At 50.4% G+C, this 22,021-nt stretch overlaps 1 protein-coding gene and 1 pseudogene across 2 annotated transcripts in view; one reads left to right on the top strand and one right to left on the bottom strand.

Annotated features, from left to right (window-relative positions):
- Positions 1-262: 262 nt before the first annotated feature.
- Positions 263-22,021, bottom strand: part of LOC116979259 (diacylglycerol kinase eta-like) — a 116,636-nt gene continuing 94,877 nt past the window's right edge. For both annotated transcript variants that reach the window (XM_033030865.1, XM_033030867.1), the window contains exons 18-28: positions 16,621-16,728; positions 15,819-15,915; positions 13,379-13,486; positions 12,670-12,783; positions 11,088-11,222; positions 8,404-8,570; positions 6,724-6,835; positions 5,626-5,715; positions 3,932-4,051; positions 2,237-2,339; positions 263-1,066 (exon numbers count right to left, since the gene is read on the bottom strand). In XM_033030865.1, the coding sequence (XP_032886756.1) occupies positions 1,014-1,066; positions 2,237-2,339; positions 3,932-4,051; positions 5,626-5,715; positions 6,724-6,835; positions 8,404-8,570; positions 11,088-11,222; positions 12,670-12,783; positions 13,379-13,486; positions 15,819-15,915; positions 16,621-16,728 (1,207 nt within the window). In that variant the 3' untranslated portion in view covers positions 263-1,013. The remainder of the gene's footprint in view (positions 1,067-2,236; positions 2,340-3,931; positions 4,052-5,625; positions 5,716-6,723; positions 6,836-8,403; positions 8,571-11,087; positions 11,223-12,669; positions 12,784-13,378; positions 13,487-15,818; positions 15,916-16,620; positions 16,729-22,021) is intronic.
- Positions 18,766-18,877, top strand: LOC116979443 (annotated as a pseudogene).

Raw genomic sequence — 22,021 nt, 5'->3', positions numbered from 1 at the left:
ATTGACCATATTTTAACAATTTCCGTGACCTCAGCGTATCCGAAGCAAGTCAAAGCCAATGGCAGGCGTGTTCAATGTGGTCAGCGCTACCGCTGTCCGTAGTGGCCGGAGCGGAGTGACCACGGCGACGGGGTGGCACATCGAGGCAAGCGGGGAGCTCTGCCGTCTCCACCCGGGACCCAGGCCGTGAGGACAAGGGTCGACTGAAGGCCATTCCCAGCCCCAGTCTCAAACCCTCCAACTCCTCCCCCCCCCCCCCGGCCCGTCCCTACCCGAGGAGCCCAACCCCCCTTAGCAGCAGCGACCCACCAGTGAAATGTTATGTAGCCGCGGTTATAGCGGATCAGTGACCTGGCAGCCCAGCCAACCCCGGGAGGTGAGAAACAAAGAACTGCAGACGCTGGTTTACACCAACGATAGACAGAGTGCTGGAGTAACTCAGCGGGTCAGGCAGCATCTGTGGAGAACATGCATAGGTGATGTTTCACACAGTGCTGGAGTAACTCAGCAGGTCAGGCAGCATCTGTGGCTCGCCCCGCTCTGTAGACACGGGGGCTGCAGTCTGTAATGTGCTGACTTGAGATCCGTGTTTACTGAATGCTCCCCAGCGCTGCCCAGCAGGGGACGGGTGATGGGGGGGGGGGGGGGGGGGGGGGGGGGGGGGGCAGGACGGTGCTGCTTGGAGGGGCCTGGTTGCTGCCGGGGTCAGGGTCACCGGCCGGCTGATGGGTTCGTTCATTAAGTGGGTGTCACCGGGGCAGTTCGCTGCAAGACGGCGGGACTCCTCCAGTCGCGGCGCCCGCTCTGTCCACATACAGGCCCAGGATCATGCGTGGAGGCGGTGGAGGTTGCGAGATGCGCCTGGCCGTGAAGCGCAGGAGCACCAGGGAGATGCAAGGGCAGGAGTTACATTCATTCTGTGTTACAGTCTCGGTGTGCCTGGCCTTGCCCCAGGCCCACACCTCTTCTCCTCTCGCCTGGCTACCACGGGCCGGGGCGGGCGACTGATATCCCTAATACAACGCAGAATATGCCTCGTGTGGTCCACCTTGGCTATCTCCAGATCCTGAAAATAAAACACAAGTCAGTACTCGAGAACCATTGGGTTTATGTCGAGGGAGGGGGAGAGGGGGGAGGGGTAGGAATATGAGGGGGTAACTGCCGGAGGGGGTAGGTGAGGCTGGGACCATCGCAAAGTTTAGGAAACATTTAGACAGGTACGTGGATAGGACAGGTTTAGGGGCACCTGGACCAAACGCAGGCAGGTGGGATTGGTGTAGATGGGGGCATGTTGGTTGTCGTGGGCAAGTTGGGCCGAAGGGTCTCTTTACACGCACTATGACTCTAATATAATGGTTGGGAGCCTGTTTCTTTCGTTAAATAATTGACCCTCCACAGAACAGCAAGGTGTTGACCCTCCCCCCATCAAATAATTGACCCTCCCCCCATCAAAACATGCACACATACACCACTCACACACTGACACTCACCACATACATGTACACATACACCACTCACACACTGGCACTCACCACATGCATGTACACATACCACATGCACATACCACCTGCACAAATGATTGGACACTGCGAGTTAACTAGTAGCCACAGGTTGGGCCAGTGGGCTGTGGTTGGGGAGGTCAATGTGAAGAATGGAAGGGGTTGAGCTGTAGATAGGATGCATGAGTGCTAGCGCAGATCAGAAGGGCCGAACGGCTTCTTGATCCCACTGACTGTGGTTGCATCTGAAGTGGCACCACCATAGATGTCCATTGTGAAAAGTGGGAGATCTTAAAGAAGGGAAGGAAAGTATGGAGAAAGATTCATGATGGGCTGCAAGGTGACACAGTGTGGTCTAGAGGTCCACAGATCACCCTCATGTTATGCAAGCAGCATTTCCCTGCAGTATTGCCTTTGTTCCCCGTGTCATGTGTTTTCTCAACAGCCAACTACATCCACTGGGTGAATAACCATTCTGCGTTGTCTAATCCAGTGAAGGTGGAGGTTGGATAAAGGATCTAGCCTAAAATGTCAACTCAACCCGATTCTCTTCCAATCCCTAGCTGCCTTGGGTGAACGATCAGGTTAAGATTTGCCCGAGTTATCTTCGAATCTCCAATATTCCCAGGATTGGCGAGGAGCTGGGTAGGTCTCAGTAAGAGGTGCGCGTTGCTCAGAGCAACTTCAGTCGGGCTGGCACTACCTTCATGACACATGGCGAATGCTCGTGGACTCACCCGTCAGGGAAGTGTTCGACTTCTGCTTCTGGAGTTTCTCTTTTCTTGAGATATTCTTTAGTTTGATCTTCATGCTGCTCTTGGTCCTTCCTTTGGAGTGTTCCTAATGATACAAGGAGTCAAAGAGGCATAGAGTGGTACACCATGGAAACAGGGCCTTCCACCTGCCTTGTCCATGCCGACATTTGGCATAGAAACATAGAAAATAGGTGCAGGAGGAAGCTATTCGGCCCTTCGAGCCAACACCGTCATTCATTGTGATCATGGCTGATCATCCCCAATCAATAACCCGTGCCTGCCTTCTCCCCATATCCCTTGATCCCACTAGCTCCTATAGCTCTATCTAACTCATTGTCTGGTCCCCTTTTGCCGGCATTTAGGCCCTGCCCATGCTAAAGCCTTGCTATTCATATCTGTCCAAATATATTTTAAGTCATAATTATATCCACTTCTGAAGCTTCCTCTCGCAATGCATTCCAGATGTGGACTACCCTTTGTTTCATGACCACTGGGGCAACACCAGTCCAATGCTTGCACATGATCTACTGTCTACCCTGTCACATTAATTTCCTCCGCTCCTCCCAACCATCTCCCAGACCACTCCCTAACCCTCCATCTACCCAGGGCAGGACACCTAGCTGGGCACTGACTACTCACTCACATTCTCGCACTCTGTAGCTGTTCCATGCGAGGGGCTTGGAAATGAGGCCATTCTGTGCCTGAGGCCAACTGGAGATAATTAGTGTAGAACCTCATTGCAGAATGCGTACAAGTGCTGGAGCAGGCCTCGGCAAATGTCCTATCCATTTATACCGTGTGTTCCTCGGGTGGTGAATAACCCCCAACTAAGATAGGCTTCTTTTTACAAATGATCGTATTTTGGTTGAGGAATGTGAGACCTGATGTGTTGAGTTTTGCTTCAGAGGAAAAGATCCCTTTGAAGAATGGTTTCTGAAGCCCTCCATCAGCAGAAGTTCCCTTCCCTTGTTTCAGGCCCAGAACTGAGCTAATTGGCAAAAACATCTGCCAATGATCATCAATGCTCTTGTTAAACGGCAAGGTCATGGAGGGTGACCTCTTTGCCACTGTGTCTTGCTCTGTCTCGTACCCCTGTTTAACACATGACCAGAATCCACAATGGATGTGGAGCTTGGTGTCAAGTCAAGAGTCAAGTGTGTTTTATTGTCATGTGTCCCAGTTAGAACAATGACATTCTTACTTGCTGCAGCACAACACAATATGTAATCATAATAAATAATATAACAAAAACAACAAATCTTGTACTTGCGACCAGACTCCAGAGTACATACCCAAGAAGCTCAAACACTGGAGCCAGGCACATCTGTTCCATATACCATGGACCAACACTGGTTAGCTTTTAGTCAGCCGACAGGGAAAGGAGTAATGGGACTGGCTACTGGGAGGCATGTTAATGCAGAGCCAGAGAGTAGGTTGTTTTTAGACTCTCTGGCTCTGCATCCATTTCTATCTGCAATAGGAGATTACAAACACACAACGGCTGGTGTGGGGAGATAACCTGATAAGGACAGAAGGAGTGCCGGGAGTCCTTGTCCTGCACACAGACATTCACTGCCTGTGACTGTAGTGAATAGTATGCTGGCTACATTTGGTATAAATGCCCCACATCCCCTGCTTAGCTTCCTCTGCTGCTTGGGGCTGAAAGGACAGACTCACCTCCTCGTCTGTAGTTTGAGTGGCTTGGCAAAGCCAGTGGAGCTCTGAGAACTTCTGTAGTTCAGTCTCGACAGCGTTGAGTGCGGCCAGCAACTCCTCCTCATAGGGAGCTCCCAACTCCTAGACACACACACAACGTTGAACCAATTAATAGTGGAAACAAGGAACTGCAGATTTTGTGTACCCTCGATATTCCAGCATCTGCAGTTCCCTTTTGAACACAACTGCAGATGCTGGTTTACCAGGGAAAGACACAAAGTGCTGGAGTAACGCAATGGGTCAGGCAGCATCTATGACTCAAGAAGACTCACGATCTGAAATCTCACCTATCCATGTTCTCCAGACATGCTGCCTGACCCGCTGAGTTACTCCAGCACTTCGCTTGTTTCCATGAAACAATGAATCCCTGGTAAAGGAAACTGATTGAAAACATTGCTGCAAATGCCACATAATTAAAAAACTCAGCAGGACTTGATGCGGCAATGTGGATAATGTGGATCAATGTGAGGTTATCTACTTTGGTAGCAAAAACATGAAGGAAGATTACTATCTAAATGGTGTCAAGTTGGGTAAAGGGGAAGTACAATGGGATCTGGGGGTCCTTGTTCATCAGTCAATGAAAGTAAGCATGCAGGTACAGCAGACAGTGAAGAGAGCGAATGGCATGTTGGCCTTTATAACAAGAGGAGTTGAGTATCGGAGCAAAGAGGTCCTTCTGCAGTTGTACAGGGCCCTAGTGAGACCACTATATGGAGTATTGTGTGCAGTTTTGGTCCCCAAATTTGATGAAGGGCATTTTTGCTATTGAGGGAGTGCAGCGTAGGTTCACAAGGTTAATTCCCGGGATGGCGGGACTGTCATATACTGAGAGAATGGAGCGGCTGGGCTTGTACACTCTGGAATTTAGAAGGACGAGGGGATCTTATTGAAACATATATATTTATTAAGGGTTTGGACACGCTAGAGGCAGGAAACATGATCCCGATTTTGGGGTAGTCCAGAACCAGGGCAACATTTTAAGAATAAGGAGTAAGACATTTCGAATGGAGATGAGGAAACACTTTTTCACACAGTTGTGATTCTGTGGAATTCTCTGCTTCAGAGGGTAGTCGAGGCAGGTTCTCTGGAAATGTTCAAGAGAGAGGGCTCTTAAAGATAGCGGAGTCAGGGGATATGGGGAGGAGGTGGGAACGGGGTACTGATTGTGGATGATCAGCCATGATCACATTGAAAGGACCATGTGCCCTACTCCTGCACCTATTGGCTATTGTCTATTGTCAAGCCATGCCAGAAAGTGAAAGCAGAAAAAAATGAAAAATCATACCAACTAGCAGACAAAGAAAGGGAGAAAAGCATGAATGAACATTCAGTCGTCTCCAATAGTCCAGAGATGTGAATTAGTTTGGAAGCATGATGTTGTGATATCATCTGGGGATAAGTTTCATTAGTTCATTAAAGGATAGGAGGAGAATTAGGCCATTCATCCTATCAAGTCTACTCTGCCATTCAATCATGGCTGATCCATCTCTCCCTCTCAACCCCATTCTCCTGCCTTCTCCCCATAACCTCTGACACCCGCACTAATCAATGAGGCAATAGGACTACAGAAAGCTAGAAGCCAATGATGGTCAATGGGAACCAGTGATGTGTGTACAGGAGAAGGTGCCAGGAAATCCCATCCGCCCATTACATACCAGCAGCTTGCCATCGAGCAGTGCCTTCGTCTCCGTGCAAAGGGCTTTAACACTGATGAAGATATCCACGACCACACTCCTGCTGATAGCCTGGGAGAAACACAAGGACTGGGTAAGTGGGCAGCAGGGAGCGTGATCATTTGGTACAGATGTGGGCGGGCAAATGCCCACCTGTGAAGAGAGTTGTGTAGACCCCAGAATAGCAACACCTATGTATGTGGAGAGACAGGATGCAAACCTCACATCTACAGTGCCATCAGAGCCCTTTCAGTCTAATGTTCCTCAGGCCCAGATACATGTGCTGACTTATTCATAACGGACTAATATTAAATTACACTTTCCTAACAGTGAATATTTCAGCTGGCAATGTACAATCTTTTGTGATTTCTATTAAAATGTCAGTGTACATTTCCAGTGAAACGAGTACGTTTGCCTGGAATTCTGAAGTCACGTCCTGTGTCCTGATGGGAACACACACACGCACACACGCACACGCACACACACGGACACACACACACACACACACACACACGCACACGCACACGCACGGACACACACACACACACACACGGACACACACACACACACACACATGCACACAAACACACACATGCACACAAACACACACACATGCACGCACACTCTCACATGCGCACACACACACATACACACCTCACTCTCACATGCACACACACACACAAACAAACACACACCCACACACAAACACACACACACAAACAAACACACACCCACACAAACAAACACACACACACACACAAACCTCACTCTCAGATGCGCACCCACACACGCAAACCTCACTCACACACACACACACACACACACACACACACAGAGTTCTGGGATGAGATTGTGGTGTTGGGGAGAAGCTTCTCAGGGACATTCCTTACCTGTATATGTCTAAAATTGGAGGGGTTACCCTGTATCAGACCCATCCTGTACCGTCGCTGGGAATGACTGACAGGACAGTGCTCTACTGTGTACATGACCCATGTTGTTGTCGAGGAGCGCTACACTGTACAGAGAATCCTCTGGATGTTTCGAGGGACCAGGGGGCGGCACTGAGTAAACGTGACTCACCTCAGTTGTGTTTTGCTTGGACAGGACCTCACTCAGCAGGTGTGAGCAGGCATTGACTGCGTGAGCCAGCTCCTGTTCAACGAGCGCATGTCTCTCTGCCGCATGGTGCACTCTGTAAAGCAGCAATGTTACCGTCACGTTAACCCAGCACGTACAGCGCAGCGACGTACAACTGGCAGCTCGCTCACTGCAATGTGGAGGATGCACTAGTCTCTACGCTAGTGTCTGGGTCACCTTGTGCAGGTCGTTTACTCCCCTCACACATGGACCCCCCGGTTCAACCACACCGACAGCTAAATATTTCATCAGAATTAATCACCATTGTTTCATTATGTTTTTGTCATTGTGTTGCCAGTGTATAACTCATTTTGCATCTAGTCTAGTTTTGTTTAGTTTAGATTATTGTCACATGTATCAAGGTAAAGTGAAAAGCTTTTGTTGCGTGCTAACCAGTCACATGGATTACAGCCAGGGCATCTACACTGAACATACATATGTACGACTGCATTTCGTTGTCTCTGTACTGTACACTGCACAATGACAATAAAGGTTGAATCTGAATCTTAAACGGAATAACGTTTAGTGCAACATCAATCCGTGAAGTCCAATGAAAGATAGTCCAAGGGTCACCGATGAGGTAGATAGCAGCTAGGACCACTCTCCAGTTGTTGATAGGATGGTTCAGTTGCCTGATAACAGCTGGGACAAAACTGTCTCTGACATTTATAATGCAGACATGTAGGTTCTCCTGGCAGCCCTCAGACTGGTAAAGGCACTGGTGTACCTGACCCCTTGTGTCTTGTACTTCTTCTTGTGTGTGGCGTACACAGCCTAAAGTTGGACAACTTGTTCTATTTGATCTTATTTGATTGTGCACGCCAGGTTGATTGCATTCGTCGAAACACGGCGGACCACGCGAAGGTTGCAATCTCCCACCCCACCCCTTGTGTACGAACATTAGAGTGAAGGAGATGGGAGCAGGAGTTGGCCAGCTGACCCTTCAGGCCTGCTCCACCATTCATCCCCATCATGAATGTTCCTCTACATCATTCCCCTTCCCCCAGCACTTTCCCCACAGTGCTCAGTTCCTGAGCAAAACCATGACGTACAGGGTAGGTAGCTGGGAACCCTACAGTGTGGATTAATATTAATGAAATGGGTTGATGACTAATTGTCTGAGCTCATAACAAATCAACCTGCATGTCTTTGGGATGTGGGAAGCAACCGGAGCACCCGGAGGAAACCCACGTGGTCACAGGGAGAACATGCTCACTCCACACAGACAGCAGCCATAGTCAGGATCAAACTCAGGTCTTTAGTGCCGTGAGTCAGCGGTTCTACCTCCTGCGTCATTGTTTCCCTTTAAGGAACTTCACTAATGATGATGGCTGTCTGATCAATAGCTGTCCATCTGATGAAGGTTAGTGGGCTCCTGGTATGTAGCCCTTAGTTCTGGCATAAAGAGAAGCAAAGCGCTGGAGTAACTCAACGGGTCTGGCAGCATCTCTGGACATCATGGGTAGCGGATGTTTTGGGTCAAGGTCTTTCTTCAGACCGATCTGGGTCCGACTGGTGATCAGGGTGAGTGAGCTCCTGGCACAGTGCCCTGGTCCTGGGTTATTCTACCTGGTGGTCAGGGTGAGTGAGCTCCTGGCACAATGCCCTGGTCCTGGCTCCTACCTGTTGATCAAGGTCTCTGCCATCTGGGCAAACTGCTGCATGTCTGTCACCTCCTCCTCTGTGAGGAACTCCATGGATTGCTGGGAGTTCAGTCGGGGCCGAGCCAGCTGCCTCAGTGAGTCCCCTTTGCACTTCACCTCCCAGGACTTTAAGGTGCTTTCGAAAGCCTGAGGAGGAGGAGAACGTGTGAAGAACCAGCCACATTTGTAGGTTTACCATCACATTTCAAGGTCAAAGATATCACAGCAAAATCCCCTCCATTGGCTCCATAAATGAAGCAACGTGCTCATTCCATCTGAGGAAGTTTCCAAACCCAAAACATCACCTATCCTTATGACAGAAATGCTGCCCGGCCCGCTGAGTTACTCCAGAATTTTCATGTTCATAAGTCATAGGAGCAGAAGTAGGCCATTCGGTCCATTGAGTCTACTCTTCCATTCAGTCACAGCTGATCTATCTTTCATTCTCAATCCCATTCTCCTGCCTTCTCTGCATAAACCTTGACACACTTACTGGTCAAGTACCTATCAATCCCCGCCTTAAAAATACCCAATGACTTGACCCAATGAATATGTGTCCATCTCTGGTATAAACCAGCATCTGCATTTGTATTCAACCCACTCCAGCCCAGCATCCACCCTTCTCATTTTCTATTTCCAAACATGCTCTTCCTCATCTCCTTCATTTCCACTTTGTACACATCCCACTCTCTGTTTCAATGGGATGAGAAGTGCTGGCCCAGCAAGAAAGACTAGATGGTTAGAAACATAGAAACATAGAAAATAGGTGCAGGAGTAGGTCATTCGGCCCTTCGAGCCTGCACCGCCATTCAATATAACCATATAACCATATAACAATTATAATATGATCATGGCTGATCATCCAACTCAGTATCCTATACCTGCCTTCTCTCCATACCCCCTGATCCCTTTAGCCACAAGGGCCACATCTAACTCCCTCTTAAATATAGCCAATGAACTGGCCTCAACTACCTTCTGTGGCAGAGAATTCCAGAGATTCACCCCTCACTGTGTGAAAAATGTTTTCCTCATCTCGGTCCTAAAAGATTTCCCCCTTATCCTTAAACTGTGACCCCTTGTTCTGGACTTCCCCAACATCAGGAACAATCTTCCTGCATCTAGCCTGTCCAACCCCTTAAGAATTTTGTGTTTTGACAAGATCCCCCCTCAATCTTCTAAATTCTAGCGAGTACAAGCCGAGTCTATTCAGTCTTCATATGAAAGTCCTGACATTCCAGGAATCAGTCTGGTGAACATTCTCTGTACTCCATCTATGGCAAGAATGTCTTTCCTCAGATTAGGAGACCAAAACTGTACGCAATACTCCAGGTGTGGTCTCACCAAGACCCTGTACAACTGCAGTAGAACCTTCCTGCTCTTATACTCAAATCCTTTTGCTATGAATGCTAACATACCATTCGCCTTCTTCACTGCCTGCTGCACCTGCATGCCTACTTTCAATGACTGGTGTACCATGACACCCAGGTCTCGTTGCATCTCCCCTTTTCCTAATCGGTCATCATTCAGATAATAATGGTTGGTTAGTATTGGCCTTGGTTTATTATTATCCCTGCACTGAGATGCTGTGAAGAGCTTTGATGTTAGTGCCACCCTGGTAAATTCAAACACAGCCTGAGCGCAAGAGGTAGTTTATTGTGGAGATGCTCTTAAAGGCCACTCAATACATTTTTGGTGAACAACAAAACTTGTTGGTTACATACATTTTACAGATGGAGTGTGGAGAATGATAAAATTACCACACAAGGACCAAACAGGAAGTAGAATCTCAACCCAAAACCCTTCCCTTACACCTCCGCTGTTCGACCCACCGAGTTCCTCCAGCAGTTTCGTTTTTAAGGCAGGGAAAGGAAAATAGCGGAGTCAGGGGATATGGGAGAAGGCAGGAACGGGGTACTGATTGGGGATGATCAGCCATGATCACATTGAATGGCGGGGCTGGCTCGAAGGACCGAATGGCCTACTCCTGCACCTATTATCTATTGTCTATTGTTTGCTTTTGATTTGTGTGATATGGTAGTGTCCAGTGCGGAGAGGTTGGGTAATCAAGGGAAGAGTGGAGAGGTGGACAGAACAGACTGTGAACTGACATGGCTCAAGTCCACTAAAGCTTCCAAAGTCCCACCTCAATCGGTTGAAGTACCCTGAGTCAGGATCTCATAGCTTTCCACACAGTCTCAAACATCTAAGTACCAAATTTCCCTGTTGTTATTGATCATATAGCCTTTCTGTTGCAGCCTGGAGGCGTCTCATAGCAACACAAATTAGTCTTGGGCAAGGTATAATATATATAACATATAACAATTACAGCACGGAAACAGGCCATCTCGGCCCTACAAGTCCGTGCCGAACAACTTTTTTCCCTTAGTTCCACCTGCCTGCACTTACCATAACCCTCCATTCCCTTCTTATCCATATGCCTATCCAATTTATTTTTAAATGATACCAATATCATATATCATTCATAAAGACCCCTGACTCAAGTCTCAACTATTTGCCTGCACGCATTTGGAATCCGCTGAGGACTTTCTCCATTTCACTTCTAGAAAATCTTAAATTTGTCCACGTTACTGAAATTGTTCTAGTGACTGCCTGAACCTTACGGGCCTAGGTTAAAGCAGGAAAGAAGCAGCGGTGGATATTTACCCTGTCCCGGGTCAGCATTTGGGCCCTGTTCTTGTGCTGTATCTTGATCATTCCTGGTGGCTGGATCCAGGCTTCTCCGTCCACCTGCACTGGGACACCTTCGTCTCCACTGATGGTGATCTTAACCATGCGGCACTGCAAGAAAACACAGCGGGGAATAGTGAACAAGCTTTCTTCCACTCAACCCCCCCCATCCCAACACTCCGGTACTGGGCTCCCAGTCCGAGCTAGATGTCCCTCAGCCACCATGCTGTCAGAATCCCACTCCGAATCCAGCCATTGGCTTCAAACTCCCATCTCATTCCTCCAAATACCAACATGGACAGGCCAAACCTGCTCAGAAAATCTTGCAACCCAAGACTTGGATCATCAAACTGGGTGGGAGATTGCAACCTTCACGTGGTCCGCCCTGTTTCGACGAATGCAATCAACCCGGCGTGCACAATCAAGTAAGATCAAATAGAACAAGTTGTCGTACAACTTTAGGCTGTGCACGCTGTACGCAAGAAGAAGATCTCTTGTAGGTGGAGTGTTGTACAGTTTCCAAAACTCTGTTCCGAATGAATCTCAGAATGGAGCGCAGTGTGTCGCCAGCAGGTGGCAGTGTCACCACTCCCAGCACAGATTCCTTCCACCAAGATGCATTTACGTTGAGACTTTACAAATATGTTAGGGGGGAGGGTGTGACAGGGCAGAGTGTAAAAGTGCAAAGTCCACAAAACCGAGCAGAATCCGTCACTCAGACCCACATTAATCTGATGTTGCAAGCCCTTGGTTCTTACAGCAGAGATCCAAAAGTGAGGCCACTCCTGTCTGAAGAAGGGTCTCGAACCGAAACATCACCCATTCCTTCTCTCCAGAGATGCTGCCTGTCCCGCTGAGTTACTCCAGCTTCTTGTGTCTTTCTTTATATTGCACCTGCTCCTCCAGATTCACAGTCGCTGTCCCAGCTCTCCTAGTATATTATCGATAATTCTAGGAGTATTATCGACTCTCAGTATTGTCCCCCAAAAAAAACATTTTCCAATCCCGCTGCCCCTATCTGGTGCCCAGCTACAATGCACCAGTGTTATATAGTCCTTGTTTCCATCTGCTATCCCCCATCTTAGAAACATAGAAACATAGAAATTAGGTGCAGGAGTAGGCCATTCGGCCCTTCGAGCCTGCACCGCCATTCAATATGATCATGGCTGATCATCCAACTCAGTATCCCGTACCTGCCTTACCGTGTTTTCCTGGGGCGCAGTGAGTCACACCTGTGCTACCTGGGGGCTGTCTCTTACATAGCGTCATTCAGCATGGAAACAGACCTTTCAGCCCAACGCCCACACCAAACAAAGTCTCCTCAGCCCACTATATCACTCTTGCAGCCTCCCCATCTGTTACACCTAGGTTGGCAAAGGTGTGCGTTAATGTCTGCCTCAGTCTCCCCGTAAACCAAATAGTGCCCCTTAACCCTGGCTGTTCCAGATCTCTGCTACCTGTTTATGTTCTGCCTTGTACAGTATTGGATGTGTTCTGCATTGGTCTCTGCTCACCTGAACTAATCACTACACCTGTCTGTACTAACCACGACACGTACCTGTGCTATCCGGTGATACTGCAGGTTGATCACTCTGGAGACTGCCATCTGGATGCTGCCAAACACTGCCACGACCTCCAGCTTCTTGTCATCGAAGGATGGAGCTCCGTAACTCTGGAATAACATTTACAGTCACTGCCAGGGACTGGACAATTACTGACTGAGCCAGCTACACATCAACACGGGGGAGTGGAACCATAGTGGAGACACTTGTCCGTGGAGATCAGCTGCTCACAGTTCCTGCCAAATGGGATTTATCCTGATATCCAGCACTGTCTGTGTGGAGTTTACATGTTCTTCCTGTGAGAGTGTGGGAGCAGATATGGTGGCAACGTTCAAGAGGTATTTAGACACATGAATGGCAAGGAACAGGAGGATATACTGTAGATATGTGCAGGCAGATGAGATCAGTTCAACTTAGCATCATGGCCGACATAGACATTGTGGGCTGAAGGGCCTGTTCCTGTGGTGTTCAGTTCTATTTGCTATGTTCTAGTTTGTGATGTGTTCACTAATGCCAGTGGTCAGTCAACTGAGTTACACTTCATATCTCTCACTGGAGCTAGTCCTTCATGCATGGGTCTGGTCACTGGGGTGTTGGGGCACTCGTGCACTGTGTGTGTGTCTGTGTACCATCTAGTGACTAGTATCACACAGTGTCTACATACACCTGCCTTCAATGGACCACATGGTTCTCAGTGTTACTCACATCATTCTCCTTTGTTCCTCCCCAGAAGTTGATTCCACCAGCGTAGCTCGGGATGTTGAGTACAGCCAATCCCTGTAGACTGGGGAGTGAGATGGAGACTCCGTCACACTGTAAAACAGAAGCACATTCACCCTGGTGGGAGCACTAGGACCGACCGGCACCTGGACACGTCTATCGGCCCAGCAGTTGACGGACCGATCAGGCAGGGGCCAGAGCACAGCAATGGTCAAACAGCAGAAAGTAACAGCCCAGGTTCTAGGGGCAACAAACATACTGGTGCACACAGTCAAATGGCTGGGGAACAGAAATGAGAGTAGCCATTAACATGCCATTTTCTGTCTGTGAGTGTGCCACGGGGCTAGAGTCACACAGTCATAGACATTGAGGATGTTTCCTGTGCTGGGAGAGCCTAGGACCATAGGTCATAGCCTCAGAATGAAAGGAAGTACCTTTAGAAAGGAGGTGGGGAGGAATCTCTTTAGTCAGAGGGTGGTGAACCGTTGCTACAGAGACTAATGCCCCTGTCCCACTTAGGAAACCTGAACGGAAACCTCTGGAGACTTTGCGCCCCACCCAAGGTTTCCGTGCGGTTCCCAAAGGTTGCAGGTGGTTGCCGGAGGTTGCAGGTAGGGAGACTGACAAAAACCTCCGGGAACCTCCGAGAACCGCACGGAAACCTTGGGTGGGGCGCAAAGTCTCCAGAGGTTTCCGTTCAGGTTTCCTAAATGGGACAGGGGCATTAGTCATTGGGTATTATTAAAGTGGAGATTGATACATTCTTGAATAGTTAAGGGCCTGTCCTAAAATAGGTTGTCACCACCTGGTGGCGGGGTGATGCCTGTATTGTCGTGAGATGAATCCTCAAGTGTCGTAACTTTTTCCTTATTGCCGCTGGATTTTGAAATGTTCAAAACCTTGCGGCGACTGTGGGCTTGACGTTGGCTGTCTTCTCCTGTCATAGGTGCTATCGTAGGTTGTCGCCAGGATGACTCCAGGTGATGTTGGTTGTCACCGGATCATGACCTCTATTGGCTTCAACCTACGTCAACCGGCAACAGTACCGGCGTCATGAGAAGTGTTCAGTTGTCTTCAGTTGTCTTCGACAGAGTCGCAGCTTGTCATAGCTTGTCGCGGATGGAGGTAAGTTGACTTTGGTTATCGTAGCTTGTCCGCTGTGTGGTTGAAGGTTGTCGCCTGTGCGGTTGAAGGTTGTCGTAGGTGTGGTCGCGGTTGTCGTAGGTGTGGTCGCGGTTGTCGTAGGTTTGGTCGCGGTTGTCGTAGGTTTGGTCGCGGTTGTCGTAGGTGTGGTCGCGGTTGTCGTAGGTGTGGTCGTGATTGTCGTAGGTGTGGTCGCGGTTGTCGTAGGTGTGGTCGCGGTTGTCGTAGGTTTGGTCGTGGTTGTCGTAGGTGTGGTCGCGGTTGTCGTAGGTGTGGTCGCGGTTGTCGTAGGTGTGGTCGCGGTTGTCGTAGGTATGGTCGCGGTTGTCGTAGGTGTGGCCGTAGGTGGACGTCCCAAGTCGCGAGGAATCGTGTGGCCGGTTGACGAAGCTTGTCGCAGCTTGACGCCAGCTACGTGGTAACTTATCGTAGACATTGTCGTAGGGTGGGTCCATTTCGTCGTCCTGCTACGACTGACTGTCGCCGACAGTCGCCTAAAAAATTGCCTAAGTGGGACAGGCCCTTAAGGGTGCCAAAGGTTATGGGAAGAAGGCAGGGGAATGGGGTTGACAGGGAAAAATAGATCAGCCATGATTGAATGGCAGAGTAGACTTCATGGGACGAATGGCATAATTCTGCTCCTATGTCTCATGATCATATGATACAGCATGGAAACAGGCCCTTCAGCCCATCGAGTCTATGTCGACTATCAGCCATCCATTCACTTTTTCCTACATTAATCCCATTATCCATATCCTCCCCACAAACCCCCAACTCCCCAGTTTTTACCACTCACCCACACTAAGGCCAACACAGCGACCAATGTGCATGCCTATGGGGGGGGGGGGGGGGGGGGGGGGGGGGTGGATTAGAGCACCCGGTAGAAACCCAGGCAGTCACAGAGAGAATGGACACGCTCCACACAGATAGGTCTGAGGATGGATCAGCAGCATACATATGAAAGCCCTCTCTACACAACCATTCTAAGGGAAGGTGCAGCATAGATGAGACTATAGATAAACTTGTTTTTCATCTCCTACTCGGTGAAGCGATGTCCCTTAACCCATCACTTTCCTGCTGTATTCCTGAATTAGTCAGGGCCATTTACACTGGGATTTCCTGAGTTAGCCAGGGCCATTTACACTGGGATTTCCTGAGTTAGCCAGGGCCAATTACACTGGGATTTCCAGAGTGCAGGTGAATCAGGAAGTGCAGGTGAATCAGGTTAGTGAGTGGTCCTGCAAACCCCTGCCCCAGCCATCCCTGGCAAGCAGCTCCCTACCTCCAAATGGACTCGCTGCTCTAAGTTCTTGTACGTTCTCTGGAGAAGTTCTTTGGTGCCGAGGACTCCGTACAACATCATGTTCTTGGTTCGACTTCTGGTCAGAGGAAGCACAATAGAATTTAACACCACAATGTGTCCAGGCCCAGTTTGGTAACGGTTGCACCATTCACACAAGCACGCTCTGGAGTAGACCTTCAGCAGTCTTTGTCCATACACACAAGACATGGAATCTGGGCCAAGTTAGTTACAACAGGCACATGGACAATTGTCAGAGTTAGGCTCAGATCCGTGTGCCTGGCTCCGTGCAGGGAGGGGGGTATCCTGGAACAGCCCTCGATCGATGATTGAAACACCAGGACACATGGAGTGGGGGGGGGGGGGGGCAGAGGAGGACTGCATCAGTCCTGCACATGGCAGAGGCAAGACTGGGCCAGACCTGGACCGGTCTGGGTTCTGTCACACGAACAAGGAGCAGGACTCAGGGGGAGGGAGTGAGACTGGGGCCAAGGAGGAGAGTGAGACTGGGGCCCCAGGGGAGGAGGTTAGAGTGGGCCCCAGAGGAGGGGTCCCGGTGAGGGGTCCCGGCGAGGGGTCCCGGTGAGGGGTCCATGGAGGGGTCCTGGTGAGGGGTCCCGGCGAGGGGTCCCGGCGAGGGGTCCCGGCGAGGGGTCCCGGCGAGGGGTCCCGGCGAGGGGTCCCGGCGAGGGGTCCCGGCGAGGGGTCCCGGTGAGGGGTCCCGGTGAGGGGTCCCGGTGAGGGGTCCCGGTGAGGGGTCCCGGTGAGGGGCCAGATCACCCACCTGCATTTTTTTGGGTGCTCGTCCCTCTTGTTGTTGAACTCCAGCGATATCTTGGCATCCAATCCGATGCCAAAGTAATTGTTCATGACACATTTCTCAGAGAATGATCTAGAACCAAAGACAGAGAGCTCAGGCATCGTCTCCATGGAAACTCATTCTCAATCATGGAATATTACCCGTAGAAGCTGGCCTTTCAACCTATCAGTCCCGTACTAGCCCTTTACAAACCCTATTTAACTTGGACTCAGATTTTACCCTGAAGCCCTGCAGACGAGTTCCATTCATGGACCTTGTGAATGAATGTCTCCTTTAGAATCAGCTTCCACCATAACCAAGTCGGTCAACCTGAGATGGAAGCCAGTTTCAACCTGATGGATGTGATCCAATACATTTGAGCACCTCTTAAGTTTCCAACACCACTTCATGCAGCTGGTCATAACTTGCCATTCACCCTGCCGTTGCCATCAGCTTGGTCAACCTGCCTCACTCTCTTGGACATTGCAGCCCTGAACTGCACACAGCACTGCAGGTGAGGCAGCCTCAACAAAGCTTTGGGAAGACACAGTAAGTGTCCACATCACCGAGCTGTTTCCCGAGGTCTGAGGTGCCCTGCCATGTGATGCCCTGCCATGTGATGCCCTGCCATGTGGTGCCATGTGGTGCCCTGCCATGTGGTGCCCTGCCATGTGGTGCCCTGCCATGTGATGCCCTGCCATGTGGTGCCCTGCCATGTGGTGCCCTGCCATGTGGTGCCCTGCCATGTGGTGCCATGTGATGCCCTGCCATGTGATGCCCTGCCATGTGGTGCCCTGCCATGAGGTGCCATGTGGTGCCCTGCCATGAGGTGCCATGTGATGCCCTGCCATGTGATGCCCTGCCATGTGGTGCCATGTGGTGCCCTGCCATGTGATGCCCTGCCATGTGGTGCCCTGCCATGCATCTATTTATTACACTCATACTATTTGTTACCTTAATTCTATTCACAGATAAATAATATATTAAAAATACTATGACTATTTATATAACAATTTACCCCGAGAAAACGTGCTCCCATTTGCTCGCTCTGTGTAGACACAGTGAAGATGTTTCCCAGGGTGGCAGTGTGAGATTTATTCTGTAACTTGGTACTTCGTGCTGCACCTCAATGTGCTTCTTCAACATGCAGAACATCAGTATATAAACCCTTCCTTGCATAAATGTTCTGGGCCCAGGCCAGGCCATCAGTAACATGCACGCACAGGAACATAACACTGTTGACTCTCTTCACCACCAACCCATCGATGATTAGTGCGGGTGTCAGGGGTTAGGAGGGAGAGATGGATCAGCCATGATTGATCCATATTGGCAGGCTGCCAACATCATCAAAGACCCACACCATCCTGGTCACACACTCATCTCTCCGTTGCCATTGGGAAGAAGGTACAGGAGCTTGAAATCTGGAACATCCAGGTTCAGGAACAGCTACTTCCCCACAGCCATCAGTCTATAAAACTTGTCATCAAACAAACTCTGAACTATAACAGCCTATTGCACTTTATCTGTTTATTTATTTTTTATATGAACACACTGATCTGTTTTGTAGTCAATGTCTACTATGTTCTGTTGTGCTGAAGCAAAGCATGAATTTCATTGTCCTATCAGGGACACATGACAATAAACTCTCGTGTATCTCTTGAATCCTGAATATATATGGTCTATGGTATATAAACACACTGAACTTTTATCTCCTGTTTACATATTGTGTTGTGCTGCAGCAAGCATGAATTTCATTGTTCTATCTGGGACACATGACAATAAAACTCTCTTGACTCTTGACTTGAATTGAGTAGACTTGATGGGCCTAATGGCCTCATTCTGCTGCTCCTATCACATGACCTTATGACCTTAACCTAGGGAATGATCTCTGGGACAGAGTAATGGGTAATTTATTTGATAACTGTTCCCTCGTGTAACGGACTTGTAAACGTACGTTATACATACAATTGTAAATAAATACCTAAAGTATTTCCTTTCCCAGAACCCCCCCAAGAAATTTATTTTTGTCAGTTTATGTCAAAAGTGTTTTAGCAAAAGTGAAGTGGTTTTGAAGATTGTGAATTGTGCCAGCCGTCTGTGAGTGAGATCCAGCCGTCTGTGAGTGAGATCCATGCTTCTTGGCCTTTTGGCTAAGATCAAGTGTAGTATCTGTTCTTATCAGTGGTAAAAGAGTGCTAAAAGAGAGCGTCTGTTCTTGTTAGAACAGGGAAAGGGATCTGTTCTTGTTAGAACAGTCCTGGCGGTCCATTAAGGACAAGCGCTGCAGATTGCGGTGTAAAATCGTAGCAATGGCGGCTGCAATGGGAGCTAGAGGACAGGGTATCTGCAATACCCTCAGGATTAGTGTCAAGGATCTCAGCGAGGGGATGCCCTTCAGTCGAGATACCTTTGTAAAGAAGGTCTTGCTGGAGACCTGCAAGTTCGAGCCCAGGGATATCTACTGCCTCCAGGACTTCCCGGGTAACGGATACTTCGACGTTACATTTGTGCTTCCGACAGGGTGGCAAAAGTTGATAAAGTATTTCCAGGAGAAGGGGAATGAAGCTCCGCTGTCGTTGCTGAAGGTGCAGCCACTCTTCACCCTCCCAAACCAAAAAGAAAGGACGATCACGGTGCATATGTTCAACCCACATGTGCCCGTAGTGGATGTCCTCACCTTCCTTGCTCGCTACGTCGACGGAGCAGGGAACAGCGTGGACGTGAAGGATCTGCATGGGATTTGGACGAGCAAGCGGCAGGTCTAGGTAAAGCTGAGGGTGGACAAGGAAGGAACTCTCCTCCACCCTCCATCGGTGTTCGCAATTGGAGGAAACCGAGGATATTTAAATTACGTGGGGCAGCCCAGAGTATGCAGAAGATGTAACAAGCCTGGGCATGTGATGGCCCAATGCACTGCAGTGGTCTGCAAAAACTGCAAAATGGAGGGCCACGAGACAAAAGACTGTCAGGCCAGCAAGAACTGCAACCTGTGTGGGGAGGGAGGCCACCTTTACAGGGCCTGCCCAAAAAGAGCCTGCACATACGCACAGGCAACAAGAGGGGTGGCTTCCAGCACCCCCAGGGTAGGTGAGACACCCACTACCACTGCCAAGTCCCCAGCAGAAAGGGGAAACAGGGATGAGGACAGCCCAACCACCTCAACCACCTCAACCACCTCGAGCCCCCAAGTGCCAGGAGAAATCCAGCACCAAGCCCAGGAGGGAGAGTCGATGGAGGAGGGGGGAGAGCAGATTTGGACGACGGTGAAGTATAAAAAACACCAGAAGGGTCAGCACACGGAGCAGAGGCCAGAAGGGGATGGCAAGAAAACCCCCCCAAAAAACGGTCTCTCTCCCTGACAGAAGGCAGCAACCTCTCCTCCTCGTCGGAGGATGAGGCGAACGGGAAACCCCACAAGAAGAAAACCGGGGAGGAAAGGAGAAGGTCCAGGCCGATTGTACACCTGCACCAGGAGACCGAGAGCAGTGCAGCGGTCGAGGGGCTCCAGCCCCAAGACATCGGGAGCAGGAGCAGAGCAGTGGTCAAGGGGCTCCGGCCCCAGGACATCGACAGCAGTGCAGTGGCAGTTGGGCCCCAGCTCCGGGCAACCGGGAGCATTTTAGCGGCCGATGGGCCCCAGCTCCGGGCAACCGGGAGCATCGTAGCGGCCGATGGGCCCCAGCTCCGGGCAACCGGGAGCAGTGCAGCGGCCATTGGGCCTCAGCTCCGAGTTTCTGGGAGCAGTAAGCCTGTCACTGAGCCCCAGCCACGAGAGACGGGGGAAGCGGCGCACCCAGAAGGGGGTAAAACGAGCAGCCCCCCCCCAACGACACCTCGGGTTACGACACGGGAAACCCAACCCGTTGAGGAGGCCGGGTATCTGAGCCCAGGAAAGGTGAGGCAATTCACCGAAGCGGTGGGCATGAGGGAACAGGAAAATGGCCAGTGACTCTAAAAGAGAATGGAGCTCAAACTGGCATCCTTAAACGTGCGCAGTGTGAAGAGCACTGCGCGATGTGTTAATGCCTTACAGTACCTGGCCAAGGTCAAGGCAGATGTGACTTTTCTACAGGAGTGCGGGTTGCCACACCTCCGCTGCTATCGGAGGTGGTCGCGCTGGTGGCCCCACGGACTGTCGGTGTGGTCGGGGGGCAATGACTGTCGTGCTTCCGGCCTGGGGAACTTGCTGCGGGGAGGGAACTTCGCCATCACTGAGGTCAGGGAGGTGGTTGGGGGGCGTCTCCTCGTGGTGGATGTTATGTACCGTGGTTCTCCGCTCCGGCTGATTAATGTGTATGCCCCACCCATGCGGAGCGAGCGGCTGGCCGTTCTCCAGCAGCTCCCAGTGCTGTTGGCCACGTCCCGGCAGCTCGTTCTGGCCGGAGACTTCAACTGCATCATTGATGCGGCTGGACGATCCGGCAGTGCCGACAACAGACTGGACAGCACGTCCAAGTTCCTGATGGAAACGGTAAAAGACGCAAAGCTGCACGACGCCTTCAGTGACCCTGCAGGCGGGTCCCAGCCACAGTTCACCTGGTCGAGATCGGACGGTTCAGCCCGATCCCGGATAGACTTCGTCTTCACCACGAAGGCCGTCACGGTGAGACACACCGACCTCACGCCGGTGTTCTTCTCTGACCACTGCCTCCTTCAGGCTTCCTGTCACCTACAGGAGGACCGGAAGGCAGGCAGAGGGACGTGGAAGTTAAATGTGAAGCTGTTGACCCCAGAGAACGTTGAGGAGCTAAAGAGGGACTACGCACGTTGGAGAACGGTGAGGCCCCTCTTTGACTCCCCGACACTCTGGTGGGAAGCAACCAAGGAGAACATTAAGAGGTTCTTCATAGCCAAAGGGGTTCAGAGAGCAAGACAGAGACAGAGGGAATTGTGCCAACTCCAGACAGAATTGCAACAACTGCTCCTTCTGCAGTCGAGGGGGGGTGGATGTGAGGGAGGAACTTAGAGAGGTGAAGGACCGGCAAGCTCGGCTCTTTACCTCTGAATCCTCCAAGATCATCTTCCGATCCAGGGTCCGCCATGTGGAGCAGGATGAGACGTGCTCACGTTTCTTCTTCCATAAGGTTCACAGGGGGAGCTCTGTGATCAACAGCCTTAGGGAGGAGGACAGCTCGGTAGCATCCTCGCAGACAGACATGATGAGGGTCTGCAAATCCTTTTACTCGGATTTGTATGACCAAAAGGCCACAGACAGCACCGCCTCCCAGAACTTCCTGTCCTCTATCACGGAGGTCTTGGAGGACAGCAAGCAGGAGAGTCTGGACCAACCACTGACCCTAGAGGAGCTGACTGGCTCCATCCGCTCCATTGACTCGAGTAAAACTCCCTGAAGCGATGGCTTACCGGCCGAGTGTATTGGGCTCTG

The sequence above is a fragment of the Amblyraja radiata genome, chromosome 12 (genome assembly GCF_010909765.2).
Source record: "Amblyraja radiata isolate CabotCenter1 chromosome 12, sAmbRad1.1.pri, whole genome shotgun sequence".
Classification (NCBI taxonomy): Eukaryota; Metazoa; Chordata; class Chondrichthyes; order Rajiformes; family Rajidae; genus Amblyraja; species Amblyraja radiata.
The sequence above is the reverse complement of the archived record's forward strand: the minus strand, read 5'-3'. Positions and strand labels throughout refer to the sequence as shown.